At 61.1% G+C, this 16,586-nt stretch overlaps 1 protein-coding gene across 4 annotated transcripts in view; it reads left to right on the plus strand.

The window, feature by feature from the left end:
- The window catches only part of ANO1 (anoctamin 1), a 151,422-nt gene that overhangs the window by 113,982 nt on the left and 20,854 nt on the right, over positions 1–16,586 (plus strand). For 2 of the 4 annotated variants that reach the window (XM_032879717.1, XM_032879718.1), the window contains 5 exons: positions 9,476–9,558; positions 11,435–11,446; positions 12,037–12,108; positions 14,208–14,285; positions 15,239–15,313. In XM_032879717.1, the coding sequence (XP_032735608.1) occupies positions 9,476–9,558; positions 11,435–11,446; positions 12,037–12,108; positions 14,208–14,285; positions 15,239–15,313 (320 nt within the window). The remainder of the gene's footprint in view (positions 1–9,475; positions 9,559–11,434; positions 11,447–12,036; positions 12,109–14,207; positions 14,286–15,238; positions 15,314–16,586) is intronic. The other 2 variants (XM_032879720.1, XM_032879721.1) reach the window with 1 other exon arrangement.

Genomic DNA, 16,586 nt, shown 5'->3' on the forward strand with positions numbered 1-16,586 from the left:
CTCGCCAGGGGAGGATTCAGAATCCGGGCCCTGGGCAGCTGCGTGCAGAGCTGTCCCCTGGATACCAGAGCCCCGGTCCTTGTCCCCAGGGAATCCCATCTAGTAGGAGATGGAACTGGGCACAGGAGCTAAGGGTCAGGATGCCTGCGGTAGGACGTCAGGACAGACTTCCCGGAAGAGGTGTGAGCCCCTTGAGCGGAGTTCTGAAGATGCAGTGGGTGGGGGTGCTGCGTGTTTGCAGTGCAGGGACTCAGTGCAGAAGCAGAGGGGCCAGGAAGAGCCTGCCAGCATGTCCCAGAGCGGCACGTAGCTGCATCAGCCCCGTGCACAGTAGGTGTGGGGGGGGGGGCAGTGGGGGGCTGAGAAGCTGCTCATTGTACAAATGGGGATATAGACTGCCCCCAGCCAGCCAGATGCGTGGCTCTTACGGGTCCGTATGACCTAGATGTGTGAGGATCCGGTCACGGAGAATTCGGTCGTGGCACCCCAGAGCTGAGCAGAATGGGTTGTCAGTGTCACGCCAGAAGCCTCGACTCAGGAGCATTTTTCAGAATTGCAGAATCCGTGAAGTTGGGGCCTGGGCTTCCCAGCTTGGCCGCTGCCCCTGGGAGGCTGGAGGCTCGGGAAGGTCTGCCGTCGCAGGAAAAAACCACGGAGCAGAACCAGCTTCGTGATAGGTCGGGGCTGACCCCGGCGTCCTCACCGGGCCTGAACCGGCTTCTGCCCAGCCTGGCAGCCTCCCTCCCCGCCCGAGGTGATCCCTTCAGACCTGAGGTGGTGTTTGAGAGAGCTGTCAGCGAGGGGCGGGAGCAGCCAGCATCCCCGGGGGACTGAGGTTGCTGCCTGGCCTGGTCTCCCTGGAGCTGCGGCCAGAGCTCAGAGTGGGCTGAACCTGTGTGGTTTGGAGGCGGGGGGTGCAGAGGAGCTGCGCGGTGTGTCCGGAGAACTGGCAGGAGCACAGAAGGCTGAGTAGTGGGGCTGGTTCCTCAGTCACATTGCTGGAAACCGCGTGGGGGGATGGGGCGGCAGGCAGCAGCGGCGGGCTCTGGGATGCTCCTGCTGAGGATGTGAGCCACAGCCCCTCCCCTTAGATGCACCCACCACCCCGCCCAGCCCGCCACCCTCCAGTCTGGAGAGCAGCGTGGTCCTTAGCAGATCCCTGCCTGTGGGTCTCCCACCCCAAGGCCTCATGCCCCGGGCCCAGCGCTGCAGCCACCCACCCCTGCCTGCTTGGCTGGGGCATGGCTCTCCACAAGCACCCTCAGTGGGCCCCTGGCCAGCTGCACTGGCTCCTGCAGGGTCTCTGGGCCTGGGTGGCCCGTGCCAAGCCTGCAACCACCGGTGGTTCATAGGGCGACCTGTGAGGGTCAGAGGGGCGGCTGCAGAGCCTCAGCCCGGCCCGAGGGTGCAGCTGACTCTCTAGGTCTCCCACACTGTCGTCACACCCACTGGGGGTACCACCTGCCATGTGGGGTGGCATGAGAAGTACAAGTGTGCGTGGCTGTCCTGGCTGTTGCGGGGTGGGGGGCGGTGATCAACCACTTTTATGATGTGCTTGTGCTCAGGGAAGCCTGGGAGGCAAACTGATGATTCCGCCAACCTTGCAAGATTACAATCCTGGATTCAAACAGGAGCAGCATGTGCAAAGGCCCAGTGGTAGGGATGCAGGGCCTGGTGAAGGAGCCTGCTGGGGGCAGGGAGCGGGGGCGGGGAAGAGTGCGGGGGATCCCAGAGACCAAGCAAGGGCCCGCAGGGAAGAACTCAGTGTTCTCACCGGAAGGAATCAGGAACGAGTGCAGTCGGCTTGTAGCATCAAAGGTGTTTTCGTGTCTTATCCTTGAGTCAGAGACAGCAAGTGTAAGAGGCAGCTTGGGAGGAAGTGGAGGGAAGGCTGACCCAGCTCCAACGGGGACAGTGGCCAGGGGGCTCTCAGTCAAGACTGAAGTAACAGGTACTTGGGCCAATGTAAGAAGCCAGGTTAATCCAAGGGGGCTCTGGGGCCGCCAGATGGGAAAGGGGGCTGGTGGGAAGGGCCAGAGCAGCGGTCAAGAGAATTTGACACCTCCCTCCCTGGCCCCGGGCTCCCCGATTTTGTCCTACCCATTCCCACTTTCCCCACGGGAAGCTCAAAGAAGAACCCAGCCCCCAGACTCCAGGTTACTGCCCCTCCAAACAAAGGGCCCCGGACAGAGAAAAGACATTTTGATCATTACAAAGGACTCGGGTGCCTCGTTTCCACTCTCACGCGGGCCATCCCCAGGGTTGAGGAGAAGCGGCAGGCCTGGCTGAGCCGGCTTCGTGTGAGGCGTGGGGCCCCTGCCCCACTGTGGATGGGGAGTGTTGGCCTGGGGGTACAGCTCGCCCGGGCCTGGCCTCAGGGAGGGGAGGAAGCAGGCCCATTGCGTCCCTGGCGCACATGTGTCCTCTGCGGCCAGCCTCTCTGGACAGAACATAACTTACAGGTGCGTGGCCTGTCTCCTCGGGCGACAGGCCCCACCCTCTCCTGCTGGGCGACAGAAGCCAGCGGCGGCTGGAGCTCAGCACGGAGCTCTGCACAGAGCCATGTGAGGCTGTCATCACCCTGCCTCCAGCTGAAAGCCGCCCCAGGCGAGTCTTCGGCACCAGGCGCCGGGCCTGGCCACAGAGCCCTGAACGCTCCCTTGGCACCCGGCCGTGGCCAGTTTTGTCTTGTAAGTACAGCACCTTCGCTGTCCCCTGAGGGACGTGCACCGGACACGCGTGGGGCGCCGCACTTCCTCCTTGGGCCATCACCCCAGGGTGGACGCAAGCCGTGCCCGATCTGACAGGGGCGGGTCTGTCCCCTTCCCCACCCAGCGGTCAGGAGGAGGCCAGCCAGGCTTGTCCCTTGGAGAGTATCCGGGACTGTCCATCCAGACCGGCTCTGGGGAGCTCCTGCCCAGACCCAGCCTGGCCCTGCCCTCCCCACCGAGTAGCAGTGGCTCTGGGCTCATCTGTCCCCACTCGTCGGAGCAAAGGGTCTGTGCCCTAAATGTTTAAAACCCAAGAGTCTCCCCATAGGGCCTCACACTGGGTTCCCACCCGACAGGATGGTTGCCCCGGGACGAGGGTACAGTGAGGGAGGAGCCTGGACGCGGCGCCCATCGGCGGCCCAGCCCACGCTCGCGCCCCCCCCCCCCCCCGCCCCTGAGCCAGTCCGCAGGTTTTGCATGATGCACGCCTCCCCTGTCTCTCCCAGTCCTGGCTTCGCTTTGAAATGGTAGCAGCCCTTTTACCGATTTTTCCATTTGAGGGTTCGTCTGCGGGATTTGGGGGATAAGGGAGTTCTGCCGAGGAGGTGTGAGACCTCTTTGCTGCAGCAGGGACCGGGCAGCCAGGAGACGGGCTTTGCAGTGGGCACCCCGGGGTGTTAGTGGCATCAGCACGCACATGTCGGCCAAGACGGGAGCTCGGGAGCCGTGGACCGTGCTAGACTCTGCCTTGTGCGGTGCGGCCGTGGAGCGAGGAGGCGGCCCCTGCGTTCCAGGACGTGTGCTCAGAGCGGGAGGCAGACGCAGGCAGAAATAAGCAGAGCCTCACGATAAATGCCGTCCGTTAGGTCTCTTAGCGGGCAAAGGCAGTCTTCCGAAGGAGGCTGCATGAAACCCTAGGGCACCAGCTCAGCACGGGGAAAGATTTCCAACAGTGAGCCCTGTGTCGCACTAGGTGGTGAGCACCCTGATGTGAGGGGCATTCAAGCTGTGTTGGAGGACCCCTTGCTGGGGCTGCTGCACAGCACAGGGAGGCGGTAGCTCTGTGCGGTTCTACTGCCCACCCTCGCCTCTCTGGACCCTGGGTCCGCCGGGAGTTACCTCTGTGCGCCCCACTGCCCTCTGCGCCTCATTCTCAGCCTCCCTGGCTTCCTCAAGACCTCGGCGCTGCTCAGCTGTCCCCAGCTGGTCTGGGCCCAGGAAGCTCCAAGCGGAAGCCGGAACACCGGCTGGGTGGGCACACAGCCTCCTGGGTCCCTGCCCCGAGCTGGGAAGGCCCACTGGGCAGCACATTCGAGCCCCCAGGGGAGCTCAGCTTGCACAAGCCGCCGTCGGATGCTTGGGTCTGAGCCACTACTCAGCTGGGTGGACTCCGTGCAGGGCTGGGTGGACGCAGGGAAGCAGTCACCGGAGCCGCCGGGTCCTGGGCGGGACTCAGGTTCAGATCTCTTAGCTCGTCCCCTAGCGTCTGTGTGACCTCAGGCGAGTGGCTTCTGCTCTCTGGGCCCCAGGTTCCCCATTTATAAAATGGAGGGGATAACGCAAGCCACCTGGAGCCGTGCCTTGGGACGTACTCGGGGCTGTGCCGGGTGCCGGCTCTCACGTCGGCTCTGCGAGCGCTTGCTTATTGGACGTGTGCAAACAGCCTGGAGCGTAGGAGGCCGGGCTCAAACCCTGCACTTGGGGGGCAGGTGTCTGGAGGTCGTGTCCCTTCACCCGCTCTGGAGGAACACCCGCTTCCGCGAGCCGGGCCCTGCACTCTGCCGGGCACCATGCTGAGTGTCGTAGGTGCAGTGACTCACGCGTGTCCCCGGTGACCGCAGGAGGTGGACAGCTTTATTGCCCGTTTGACAGATGAGCAAATCGAGGCAACTTTCCCAAGCTTACACCAGAACTGCGAGGCGGAGGCAAGACTCCCGCGGCCCCGTGCTCCGCCGCTCAGCCGCTGGGCCCCCCCGTCGGCCCGCACAGTTAACCGCTCCCCCTGCTCCACAGAGGCCGTTCTTACTCCTGACCTGGATGGCTTCCCCATCTGTCCCCAAACACACCTCCCTCCCCCGCAACCCCGCGCTGCGGGCTGACTGTGCACCAGACCCTGGGCTGGAGCCCTGCCTAGGTGACCTCTGTCCCAGTAGCCCTGGAGGGAGGGTGGGGTGTTTCTCTCCACTGAGGACACTGCGGCACAGAGAGGCTCTGGCTTGGGCAAGCTCACACAGCGATGGCATCTATCACTGACCTGACGGACCCCGCCCCGGCCCCGGCTCCCAGTTCTACACTAGTGCTCTGGTCACCCCTCCTCCCGCATACGTGTTCCCAGCTCTGTTCTGCACCCTTCTGAGGGAGCAGAGAGTTTCCCGCAGCTGGTCATGGGGGGCAGGCGGGCAGGCACCGCTCAGCCGGGCAAGCCCACAGGGATCCCATCAAATGCTGTCTCCTGCTCCGGGAAGCCAGCGTGCTGGGTTCCCCCTTTATTGAGCACCTACTGTATGCAGAGAGCCTGAAAGGTGTTGGCAGGCCCTTCCCAGCACCCCGTCCTTGAGAGACAGACGTGACTCCGTCCCCCCGGGATGGAGGGAAAGCGGCAGATCTGCCTCTGCTGCTTGCCACCCCCCACCGCGTCCAGCTTCACTTCCGCCCAGGATTGGCGGGGGGGACAACAATGCGCCTGTCTGTCAAGTGCGAGTTCCGTCCACACACTCTCATTTGGGGAAAAAAATAACAAAAAAGCCAAACTGCTCCCAGGAGGCACTTCCCTTTAGGGAAAAAGGAGCGTATTATAAATCAAGACAAAAGCCACAGGAACGAGCCTGTGGGGCTCGGGAGGTGGCCGTGTGGTCCAGCCCCAGCCGGCGGGCAGAGGCAGAGGGGGCGCCCCCTCGGTCCTGCAGCTCCACAATCACTGTCAAGTGTAATTAGCAGAGACCTCGTGGCCGGTTTCCTTTAAATCCCTTATTCAGTGACTTGCTCACTGCCCTCTGGGGGATCCTTCTCCCACTGGTCGGTCTTCCTCCCCATGTCCTTTCTTCTCCTGCCCTCCGGCTGCTAACATTACGCGGGCACAGTGACAGGGCCTCACGTCCACTCCTCCGTGGGGTCCGCTGGCCTCGGGCTCGGACACGCTGGCCCCAGGGACTCCAGCTCGCTGCCACCTGTGATGTGTGACATTTCAAAGCCTCCAACAAGGTGTCCCACAAAGCAACTTTAAGCCCCATTTAGCTCTTTGCTGTGATCAATTTTCTGAAATTATGGCATAATAATGGGGTTTTACCAGCTTATCAGTTCCATGCGGAACAAAGGAGTTTGTTTGCTCTGAGCCCGGCTGCGAGAAGCTTGGGAAGGTGGCGTGGGCCGGAAGGAGATGCGGTGGGTGGTGAAGCCCCTGGGGTGTGCCCCGCCCAGCACCCCCGCCGGGTCGGGGTGCAGCGGGAGCTAGTGCGGGCTTCTCGCTGGAGTCCCACAGCCAGGGCAGCTCGGGAGGGAGGCCTGCTCGGAGGGTACGTAAGGAGGGTACGTGAGCCGCATCTCTTCCGAGAGCCCCTGCCGGCCCTGCAGCTCTGGGCAGAGGCACCCCCGGTCCCCCCTCGGAGGAGGAGATGTGTGCGGCGAGTGGACCCTCGGGGTGTCGGGAGCCAGAGGGTTGGAGCAGGTCTCTCCTCTAGGGGATGAGAGGTGAGACAAGACGAGAGGTGGATGGAGGGAAGCAGGACAGACGATGGATGGGTCGGTGCTTCTGGACCCTGGCGTGCTTAAGGTTCCGTGCTGGCCGGCTGCCAGTCTGCCGCCTCCTGCCCCCCGGCCCTTGGTACCCCACAGTCTGCTTCCTGTTTCAGGATCTACAGGAAACATTCTGGGGGATCCACACCCCATGTGGCCCTTGAACCTACGATCAGCCTCTTGGACAGACCCGGAGCGATGTTCCGGGTCCTGGGAACACACCCCCGTGGGCCCCCACGCGCCGCGGCGGGCTGCCTCCTGACGGCCTCTAGCAGGCTCTGTCGTGGAGCCGCCCATGTGGACGGGGAGCCAGGGGCTGAGGGAGCCAGTGGTCACATGCCCGAGCTCCCACCTGGATGTGGTCCAGGCTCGACCCAGGGTACTGCGTTCACCTGCTGCCTCCAGGCTGCCCCACAAGAAGGTGTTTGTCTAGCATTGTGTTGCGGGACGGATGTTTGAGGAAAGATGAATTACGGCTCCACCACCTGCTTCCGCCCTCTCCTGGACTCGCCCTAGGTGTCTGTCTGTGTGCTCTGCTGCCCTCGGGGCTCTGGACTCCGGCACCCGGGCCTTGTCTCTGGGCCCCCCTTGTGTGGTCGTCGAGGCCATTTCTTCTGTAGGCTGACCAGGCTCGGCATACAGCTTGCCCTCAGGCCGGAGGAGCCACCATGCCAGCCCCAGCCCGTCTTGGCACCGGAAGGTGTGGGTCCAGGCCTTGTCCGCCGGTCCCTGATCGCTCAGAGCCTCCGTTTGTGCACCCGTAGGAAGGAGTGCGTTACCCCTGCGTGGAGGGCCAGAGGGTGCGGCGGAAAGAGAGGGGGTGGGAGCCACCCACTAGCTGGACCTCTGAGGAAAGCGAGCGGACCCAGCAGCACCCACCGCCACCCACGCAGTCGGAATGGGGGCGCGGGCACGGGAGCGCAGTTGTGAAGGACGGACGCCCGAGCGTCCCCCTGCCTTTGCCCGGGTCTGGCCCCGTTGTTCACGATGCCCTTTGAGCTGAGATGCCGGGCCTGCCCCTTGGGCTCAGCACGAGCCTCCACATCTCCGCTTCACTGGCCAAGCCTGAGCTCCATGACTGTACCCCTTTGCTCCAGAGCAAAGCGTGCAAACTCGGGGCCGCGGAGTCCGGCCGTGGGGCGCGGTGGGGTCTGTGGCCAAGTGGAGAGGACGCACCTGAACTAGAATGCACAGAAGTTCTCTCCTCCGCTCCAGCCTTCTGGTCCCAGTGCTTTAGGTTTTTAAAGAAGCAGAACATTATTCACTTTATATAACCGGTCTTTATTTCTTAAATATAATCAAGCCAAACGAGGCTGGGCCGTGCACCATCTCCACACCCGGCCACCAGGCTCCAGTCTTGGTCCTTGGCTGGGATACCTCTGGGAGACGTCCCCATATCTGTCTTAAGATTCACAGCACGTGCTCTAAGCAAGCGTGCCTTGGTCAAAGAGCGGCTGCCCAGCAGTGTGACCTTGGGCCAAGCAGTCAGACTCTCTGTGCCTTGCTTTCCTGTCGTCCATACGATGGCAATCCAGGTTTGCTCTAACCAGACTACTCAGTACGGCTGTGGTCATCACTCCCTTCTCATAAGGTTGGATGGTACAGTGCTTCAGTGTAGACTCTGTGCCCAAATAGAATTCAGTTCAGACCCCAGTCCTGCCCGTCATCTCTACTTAACCTCAGGCATGGCATTTAACCCTCCGAGTCTCCGGGTTGCTTGTGAATCCTCGAACAGAAATCATCCTACCCCATAGCGTGGCTGCGACGGTCGGGTTCCCGACGTCCGTGAATCCCGAGAGTAGAGCATGGTCCGCGGCGAGCCCCCTGCGAGGTAGCTCCGTTATTAGCACACCGCGGGCTGCTGACGGGAGGGCAGGGGGCCCGAGACACAGAGGTGGGGATGGGCCAGCCAGCACGCGGGGAGGACACGGGGAGGACACAGGAGGCAGGGACGGGGTGGGTAAACAGGCCAACCCCTGGGTGTCTGTCCCATCTGCCCGTAGGCTCTGCCAATGGGAAGGCCAGAGACGGGCCAGACTCAGCCCGCTTCTTGCCCGTTCCAAAGCTGCACCCGCACTGACGACGGACCCCGCTGCCAGGCGAGCACCAGGCCTCGTTCCATTCCATCTCGATGCCTCTGCTTGTCAGACAAGCTGTGCGATTCCTCCTCCCGTGACGGCTGGGGTTTAAGGAGGGTCAGGTGCGGCTCTCCCAACGGTGCCGGCAGCTACCCCTGGGGGCCCTGAGCGCTCATTAACCATAAGACCACACGCGTCCTGACCCCCACCCTCGGCCCCTGACGGAGCGTTAAGTCACGGACTCGGCCAGGGGCATCTCCGAGGTTCTGCGCTCCTGAGAGCCATTCATGCATCCGCGAGCACGGCTGGCACCTGTCCATGCTGGGCTGTGGGCTGGGAATCCAGACGGACGAGGCGGCGTCCCCGCCTCACGCACCAGAAGGACCCCTGTACTGGGAGAGGGGACACTGTGAGCAAGCGAGGTCCCAAGAGGAGTTGGGTTTTTCCCGATACTGAGAGGGATGATTGAGGGCTTCCTGGAGGAGGCAGCGTTTGAACTATGTGAAGTCCGTTGGGAATATGATGTAGAACAAGGCAGCCAAGAGTACAGCTCAGCAGCCAGACTGTCCGCAGAGATGTGAAGCTTGAGTGAGCGGCCTTGGCCTCGCCTCACCCCAGCCTCGCCTTTGTGACCTCAGCACCCCCACCTGTGACCGGGGGTCCTCAGGATCGATGGAGCAGGGTGTTAGGAGCAGGGGCCCTGGACCAGCCTGCCTGGCCCCTCGCTGGCTGGCTGAGTAACCTTGGCCGGGACTTGATGGCTCTGGGCCTCAGTTTCTTCATCTGTAAAATGGATAGTGAATGTCCGTGTCCCGTGGGGTCCGCAGGAGGTCAGAACGGGCGGACAGGTGTGAAGTGCTTGGTCTGGCGCACCGGTACCTGGATGACTGGACGGCGCCAGGGACGAGGGTGCTCTTGTGTCCTGGGTGACTTGGCTCTTCCTCCCACCCGCAGCCGCCACCTTCATGGAGCACTGGAAGCGGAAACAGATGCGGCTCCGGTACCACTGGGACCTCACGGGCTTCGAGGAGGAGGAGGTGAGCAGGCTGGTCCCCGCGCTCCCCAGCCCCGCCCCGTCTCCCTGGGGCTAAGTCGCCAGCAGCTGGCGGGGCGACATTATGGGGTCTCCTGGAGTCTTAGATCTCGAAGCTCCTGTGAACGTGTGCCTGGGTTCCCTGGCGGACCCCACGCGTCGGGCACAGCCTGGGCGGTCTGGGAGGGGACTGCTGCCACCCTCAAGGCCGAGGGCCCAATGTGGCCTCAGCCTTGGCCCCCAGGGCCCGCTCTCCGCCTGCGGTCGGACCCGGCGGGGGAGTGGGAGCGAGGCCCTTCCTCAAAGGAGGGCAGCCAGGCACTGCGTGTCTCTGGGCACCAAGGAGAGGGGCGTTCAGGAGCGAGTGGCCGCTGGGCTGGCGGAGGGTCCCTGCCCAAGGCCTCCTCAGGAGAAGCCTTGCCACTACCCCATCCCTGAATCATCAGCTCCGGCCAGAATGCCCTGGGGGGTGAGAGGGAATAAGGAGGAGAACGGCACCCACACACAGCCAGGCCACGGAGCAGAGCCCACAGGGGTGCCCCCGACCTCTCCTTAACTTTATAAAGCACATGTCTATTTTTTATTTTTTTAAGTAAACTCTATCCCCAGTGCGGGGCTCAAACTCCCAACCCTGAGATCAGGAGCCACACACGCCACAGATGGCCGGTCAGATGCTCCTCGTGCTTTTTTTTTTTTTTTTTAAAGAGCTCTCAGCCACCTTCATCATGACGTGGAAATTTCTTCCACTGATTTTTTTTTTTCCCCCGCGTTCCTCTTGTATGCCCCCCATGACGCGCTCCCTCCTGGGATGAAGGGCCGGTCTGCCCAGGAAGCGGCGTGTGGGCTCTGTCCTGACAGTGTCATCCATAGCCGAGGGGACGAGGGTCTGCCAGGAGAGGTGCAGCGGCTTGGCGATGACAGATCTCGGGGTCCAGGCGGCAGGGTCCCATCCCAGACTGCCCCCCACCCTCGCCGTGTGAGCTAGAGCAAGCCCTGGGCCTCCGTGTCCTTGCCTCTCCTCTTCCTCCCTCGATGGGTCTTGAGGGCGTCTTAAAGGGTCAGTAGGCCTGGAGCAGGGTCACCCGGGTCGCCACCCCCGGACACAGCCCTCATGCACAGCAGGTCCTGTCACCCCGTTCCACAAGTGGCCAGTCTACCGCCAGGCCATTCCTCGGGGGTCTGGCCGTGCATGGACCTCGGCACTCCGTCCCCACGGCCTGGTCTGGGTCAGGCATCCCCCTGGCTAAGCCACCTTCCCTGTAACTGTTTCTATTAGGAAGATCTGAGTAGAACAAAAAGCAGTCATTTTATTACGTGAGAAGATTTAGAATGTCCTTTCCGCCATATGGTCAGGGGAAGGTGGGGGGACGGTCTCCTTTGTTCAACCCCAGGGGACCCATCCCACGATCTCCTCGCCCTGACGGCTCAGGTACTCGGTTTTGGGGTGGTGATCAGAGCCAGCGGGCACAGGTCCCCAGCAGGCTCCAGTGAGTCCCCTGAGGGATGCTCCCACCCCCCATGGCTGGCCAGGGCCCCCTTGGGGAGCTGGGACTCAGGGGAAGCCTCACGGAGTCTGACCTGGGGGTTGGGGCCCAGTGCAGAGGGAAGCCCGTGTCCAGTTGGCCGGCCTGTGGGCCCTTTCCCTGAGTCTCACCCATCACACCCTTTGGGGCCTCCAAAGCCCCACAAGCCACAAACGTGACCCGCTCAGGGGTGACTTCAGCTGGTCCCAGCCCCCCACATTTGCCTCGTTCCCTGTGTCCGTCCACTTTCTTCCCAGTTCTTCAGAAAACGATCTCTAGAGGGTGCAGCCTCTTACAGAACAACACAAAGTAATGAACTCTTTTTGTTTTTGTTTTTGACATCCTGGTTCCCCGAAGGAGGCTGTCAAGGTTTGGATTTTTTGTCACTCCTCTCTCTTCCCGTAGCCTGTCTCCCTGGGAGAGGGGCCTTCTCGCACACTGACCCACCTGTCTGTGCCGCGCAGCTCCTCACCGCGGGCGGGGCTCTCTGCTTCCTCCCCCACCGCTGGGCCTCTCGTAGCCCTCGTTCTTCTGTTCCAGCGCCCTTCGCTGACCTGCTCTGGGCTCCCCCGAGGCCTGGCACCTCTGGTCTGCCCATGCTCGCTGACACTTACTGCCGTCTCTTCGATCCCCACAGCTCCTGATGGAACATTCTCAGGGGCCAGTTCATGGCTGGGTGTTCACCATGAGAAAGCGGGAGGCAGGGCGGGGGGCAGCCTCACACAGACTACCCACCCCCGGGACATGGACACCAGTGGGCTGGGGTTCCCACCCAGAGAGAGAATCCTGGGTGGGCCACGGACGGGGATTTCTAACGGAAATAGTACAAGCAGCCAGCTACGAACTGCCCCCAGAGGGTGCCCACGGCCAATGTAGGGCCTGAATCTGTCATGTGTGCTCATGTCGAGGGTCTCAGACCCAATTAACAAGGCTTCTTGTTGACTTGGTTTCTTTCACAGGACCATCCCAGAGCTGAATACGAAGCCAGAGTTTTGGAAAAGTCGCTTAGGAAAGAATCCAAAAACAAAGAGGTATGGTGGCCTTGCCAGTTGGCTTTCCAGGCGATAAAACATTGTCTGCACCCAACAGTATAGACCAGGGGTTCAGCAAACACCGTATGCACACAACAGTATAGACCAGGATTTGGTAAACAGCATGTGCACCACAGTATAGACCAGGGGCTCAGCAAACAGTATGCACACAACAGTATAGACCAGGATTTGGTAAACACCATGTGCACACAACAGTATAGGCCAGAGGCTCAGCAAACACCATGTGCACACAACGGTATAGACCAGGGGCTTGGCAAACACTGTGTGCATGCAACAGTGTGGACCAGGGTTTGGTAAACACCATATGCACACAACAGTATAGACCAGAGGCTTGGCAAACACCATGTGCACGCAACAGTATAGACCAGGGTTCAGCAAACACTATGCACACAACAGTATAGACCAGGGCTCGGCAAACACTGTGCGCATGCAATGGTATAGACCAAGGGCTCAGAAAACACCGTGTCCTCATCAGTAGTATAGACCAGGGTCCAGCCCCCTGGACAGGGTCCAGAGCATTTATATCGGACTCTGCAGGCCTCTGTCACAACTACTCAATTCTTTCTGTAGCTTGAGAGCAGCCATAGACAGCAGGTAAACAAATGGCCCTGCTTGTGTTCCCATAAAACTTTATCTATAAAAACAAATAAGGGGCCAGGTCTGGTCCACAGGCTGAAGTTTGTCTGACTCTGCCATGGGGCTCCCTCCTTGATCTACCCTGAGGGTATCTCAAACGTCAGCCAACATTTCACCATCAAGGACCAGGTAGTTTGCAGTTTTTCCACAGAACACCTGCCATTTTCTTATGTCACCCTTTGTGTTTGATGTCAAATTGTGAAACAGGAGGATTTGTCCCACCGCCCCCCGCCCCCAGCATCCCTGAGCAGATGGCCAACTCCTGGTTTCCCTCAGAGATGCGGGAATGAGATGGAAGTGTTTTGTGATGTTCTGAAGATCACCATCTTTTTATAATAAGTGACTTATCCCCAAACCTCTCGTTCGAGTCGGCTGTCTTATGTTCACGGCCTAAACGCTGGCAATCCTCTAGAGGTTCCTAACGAGGGGGTTTTATATGCCCTGGGATAAGCACCGAGTGCCCCGGCCCCCGGCAGCCTCTGCCTGTGGCTGGGGGAGGTTTGTGTCAGTCCTTGAAGGATGGAAAGCAGACGCTCCCTGAGCAGCAACCCCCGCTTGCCCCCGTGCACGCCTCAGCCTCTGGGGCTGATCAGGAGAGCCCCTGGGTTAATCGTTCCTATCGCCGTGGCACCCGGACAGGGTTTGCTGGATCCACGAGGCCAAGGGTTGCGATTCCTCTGGAAACTGCAGCCTCCGAAGTCCTACGGCCTCCCCCTGGGTCACTAAGGCCTGTGTCCAGGGCAGGACCCCCCACCCCCAGCCCTAAGCCCATCCACCCTGTGGTTTTTCTTTATGGCGGCTCCCCTTAGCACGAGCCCAGATGAGTATGTCATTCTCCCCTAAGGAGAAGAAGGCTCTGTGACACGTGTCAGTCCTTTCAAGTCCAGACCGTGACCAAGCACAGGCATGCCCCCCAGACTCTGCCACCTGCCCCTTGGCTGCGATCACCAGCAACGAGGGCACAGGGTTCCTCTCACATCTGCATCTGGCAGGCCATACCCCTCATCTCTTCCTCTGTGTCACTTGGCTCCCAGCTTTAATTTGGGGCTTTAATTTCCCCTCCCCCCGGGTATGGCACCCAATTCAGTTGCCAAAGAGGAGAGTCACCCTTCAGCGACGAGGGAACTGGCATCTTCCCGTAATACACACCCTTGAAATCACAGGGACCGCCTCCCGGGGGAGCAGTTTGGAGCCCCCCAAAGCCGTTCCTGGGGCAGTCCTCCCAAAAGCCCCATCTCCCATCCCCACACCCTTGCAGCCCCCACTTTTCTTTAGAACGTGGGCGTCTGCCCTCTCCCACCGGTTCCAGACACCCGGGACCCACGTCGGCCTTGGCAGCCAGGGCAGCGAGGGCGGGCCCACGGCCACGGGGACACAGTGGGGGGCTGGGCCTCATCCCGCTTCACCCCACGTGCTCTCTTGTTCCCTCCACCCGTCCTCAGAAGCGCCGGCGTATTCCAGAGGAGTCAACAAACAAATGGAGGCAGAGGGTTAAGACCGCCATGGCGGGGGTGAAATTGGTACTTTCCTCTTGGGGGGGCAACGCGAGTCTTGACTGTTTGCAGACCATCCGAGTCCGTTGTGTTTTCTCCTTGACGAAGTCTGACTGTTGTATTTTTTTTTTTAACATCCATGTCCACGCTTCTTCGTCTTCCCGCCACACCCACGGAGCTGCGTGCGACGTGTGTCGTGATGTCACTGCATGGCTTCCGTGGGTCCGTGGTGGGGGTGCGGGGGGAGCCCGTGGTGCGTGCTTGTCACGGCTGCCCATGCCTGGTTCCCCGTCTTCCCGCTAACACGCATGCCGCCCGTGGGAGGTGGCCTCCGGGCTCCCGCCCTCGTCCGCATTCTCTGTCCTAATACGTGCATCTCTCCGTTTTAAACATCCACCTCCATTCGTTCTGGAAAGATCACGGGTTAGTGACAAGCTGCTTGCTACTCAAGGGCCCCACCAGCCCGGGCCGTCCCCGAGCCAAAGAGCCTGCAGGCCCCGTGTCACCACGGCGCACCGTTGCTCCGCGGCAATCGGCGTTTTAACTTGTAATGCTCGTGGCCTGTTTCAGCTTGCCCCGTGCAGGGAAAATAACTATTATGGTTTGGGTGGTGGAGGGCGAAAAACATCTCCGACCTTCCAGCCTTAAAGTGAGGCTTGGGCGGGACGCAGGCATCCCCCAGACGCGGGGCCAACAGTCTGATGTAGGAAAGCGTTCGGCGCTGGGATGCCGGGGACGCAGAGGGGTCTCGTGGTCTAACACGGGTATCGCTGCTGTTCCCCAGCATCGTCTGATAGGTGAGGAGACCCCAGACCCTTCCTTGGACGCTAGGGGGGTGCTTTCACTCGTCACCTGCGGGCGTGTTTTCATAAAGGTGTTTGAGTGTTTCTGTTGTCGAGTTCATGCACACTCCCGCGCGCACACAGCATCTCTGCCAGGACGGGTCCCACCGGGTGACCCGACATTGTTTCGTGTTGCAGACGGATAAGGTGAAGCTGACCTGGAGAGACCGGTTCCCAGCCTACTTCACCAACTTGGTGTCCATTGTCTTCATGGTAAGTTCCGGAAGGCTGTGGTGGGAGAGATCCATGCCGCCCACGGGGACACAGTGTGGTGTTCAGCTGGACTGGAACCCAGTGTCAACATGGCATTGGCTCTCGTCCCAGGCTCCACCACTGCCCCTAAAGTGGGAAGGGGCCAAGGGGTCTGCAGGGACCCCAGGGTCCCTGTAAAAATGACCAGCCTCTTGTCCAGCCTGGAGCTTTAAGTTAGAGCCCTGCATGTGCCCCAGTCCTGTGGCCTGGGTACTCAGGGCCTGGAATGGCCATGAACCAGGGCCCGAGCGTGTGTCCAACAGCCCAGGAGCCATGCAGGGAGTCTCCTCGAGTCCTCACAGTCCCAATGTGTCCCCCTCCTCCTGATGAGGAAACAGGCCGCAGGTGTGGCCCCCTTGCCGACCACTGGGCTGTGGAGGCAGTAGGCCCCTTTCCGGTCAAGCCTTCTGCCCCAAGGGCCCCACAGCCCTGTGCAAACTTCACTGGAAGCAGGGGCTGGTCTTGGATTTCCCTCAGGGATGAATCAGTCACAGGTCTGCCCACCCCACCCCCCCACCCAGGAACTTCATTCATTGAGCAAATCCTGTCTGAGAGCCTGTGATGCCCCCCTCCACATTCCTTGTCCCAGGAACACCAAGGTGAACCCAGACCCCCGTGGCTCATTTAGTCCAGAGAGGGCATGGCCCACAGGGGTTAAGACTGCTGGAGGGCTCACCTGTCGTGGGGGCTCACGCTCTCGGGCAGGAAGCAAGGGACACCCTCCTTCCTGAGTCACCCTGCAGGCCAGCCGCCTGTCTGTCCTCCACATGCTGGCACAAGGCTGCCTCTGAGGTCGGGGTGGTGCCTTCCCCTGGGAGGGGCCCCTTGGCAGGAGCCAGGGAGTTTCCAAGGAAAGCCCTCATTCCCGGAGCCAGCCTGGGAGTGTGGTCAGGGTGTGGCTGGGCTGCCCAGGCTTCCTGAGCGGGGTGTGGCCGCTGTCAGGCACCCACAGATGTGTGCAGAAACAGAGAGACAGACCCGAAGCCTCAAATAGGAGCTTTCCTAGATTTCTGATGGCTGCCGTCTGTCCCCTTCCAAACTGAGCCCCAAGACACAGCGCAGGCCCACGCCCCAGCGGGGCATCCCAGGGGCCATGAGGGAACATCTTAGCAGGACGGGGCCTGCCCTCTTCACCCCAATCGGGAGGAGGTGACACAGGTCACAGAGGGGAGCAGGAGCACAGAGCCTGGCCCGCTGCTGGAGTCGGGTGTGAGTGACAGCCAGGCACAGCTAA

Source organism: Lontra canadensis, unplaced genomic scaffold, assembly GCF_010015895.1.
Source record: "Lontra canadensis isolate GAN:19392208 unplaced genomic scaffold, GSC_riverotter_1.0 scaffold66, whole genome shotgun sequence".
NCBI classification, from domain to species: domain Eukaryota; kingdom Metazoa; phylum Chordata; class Mammalia; order Carnivora; family Mustelidae; genus Lontra; species Lontra canadensis.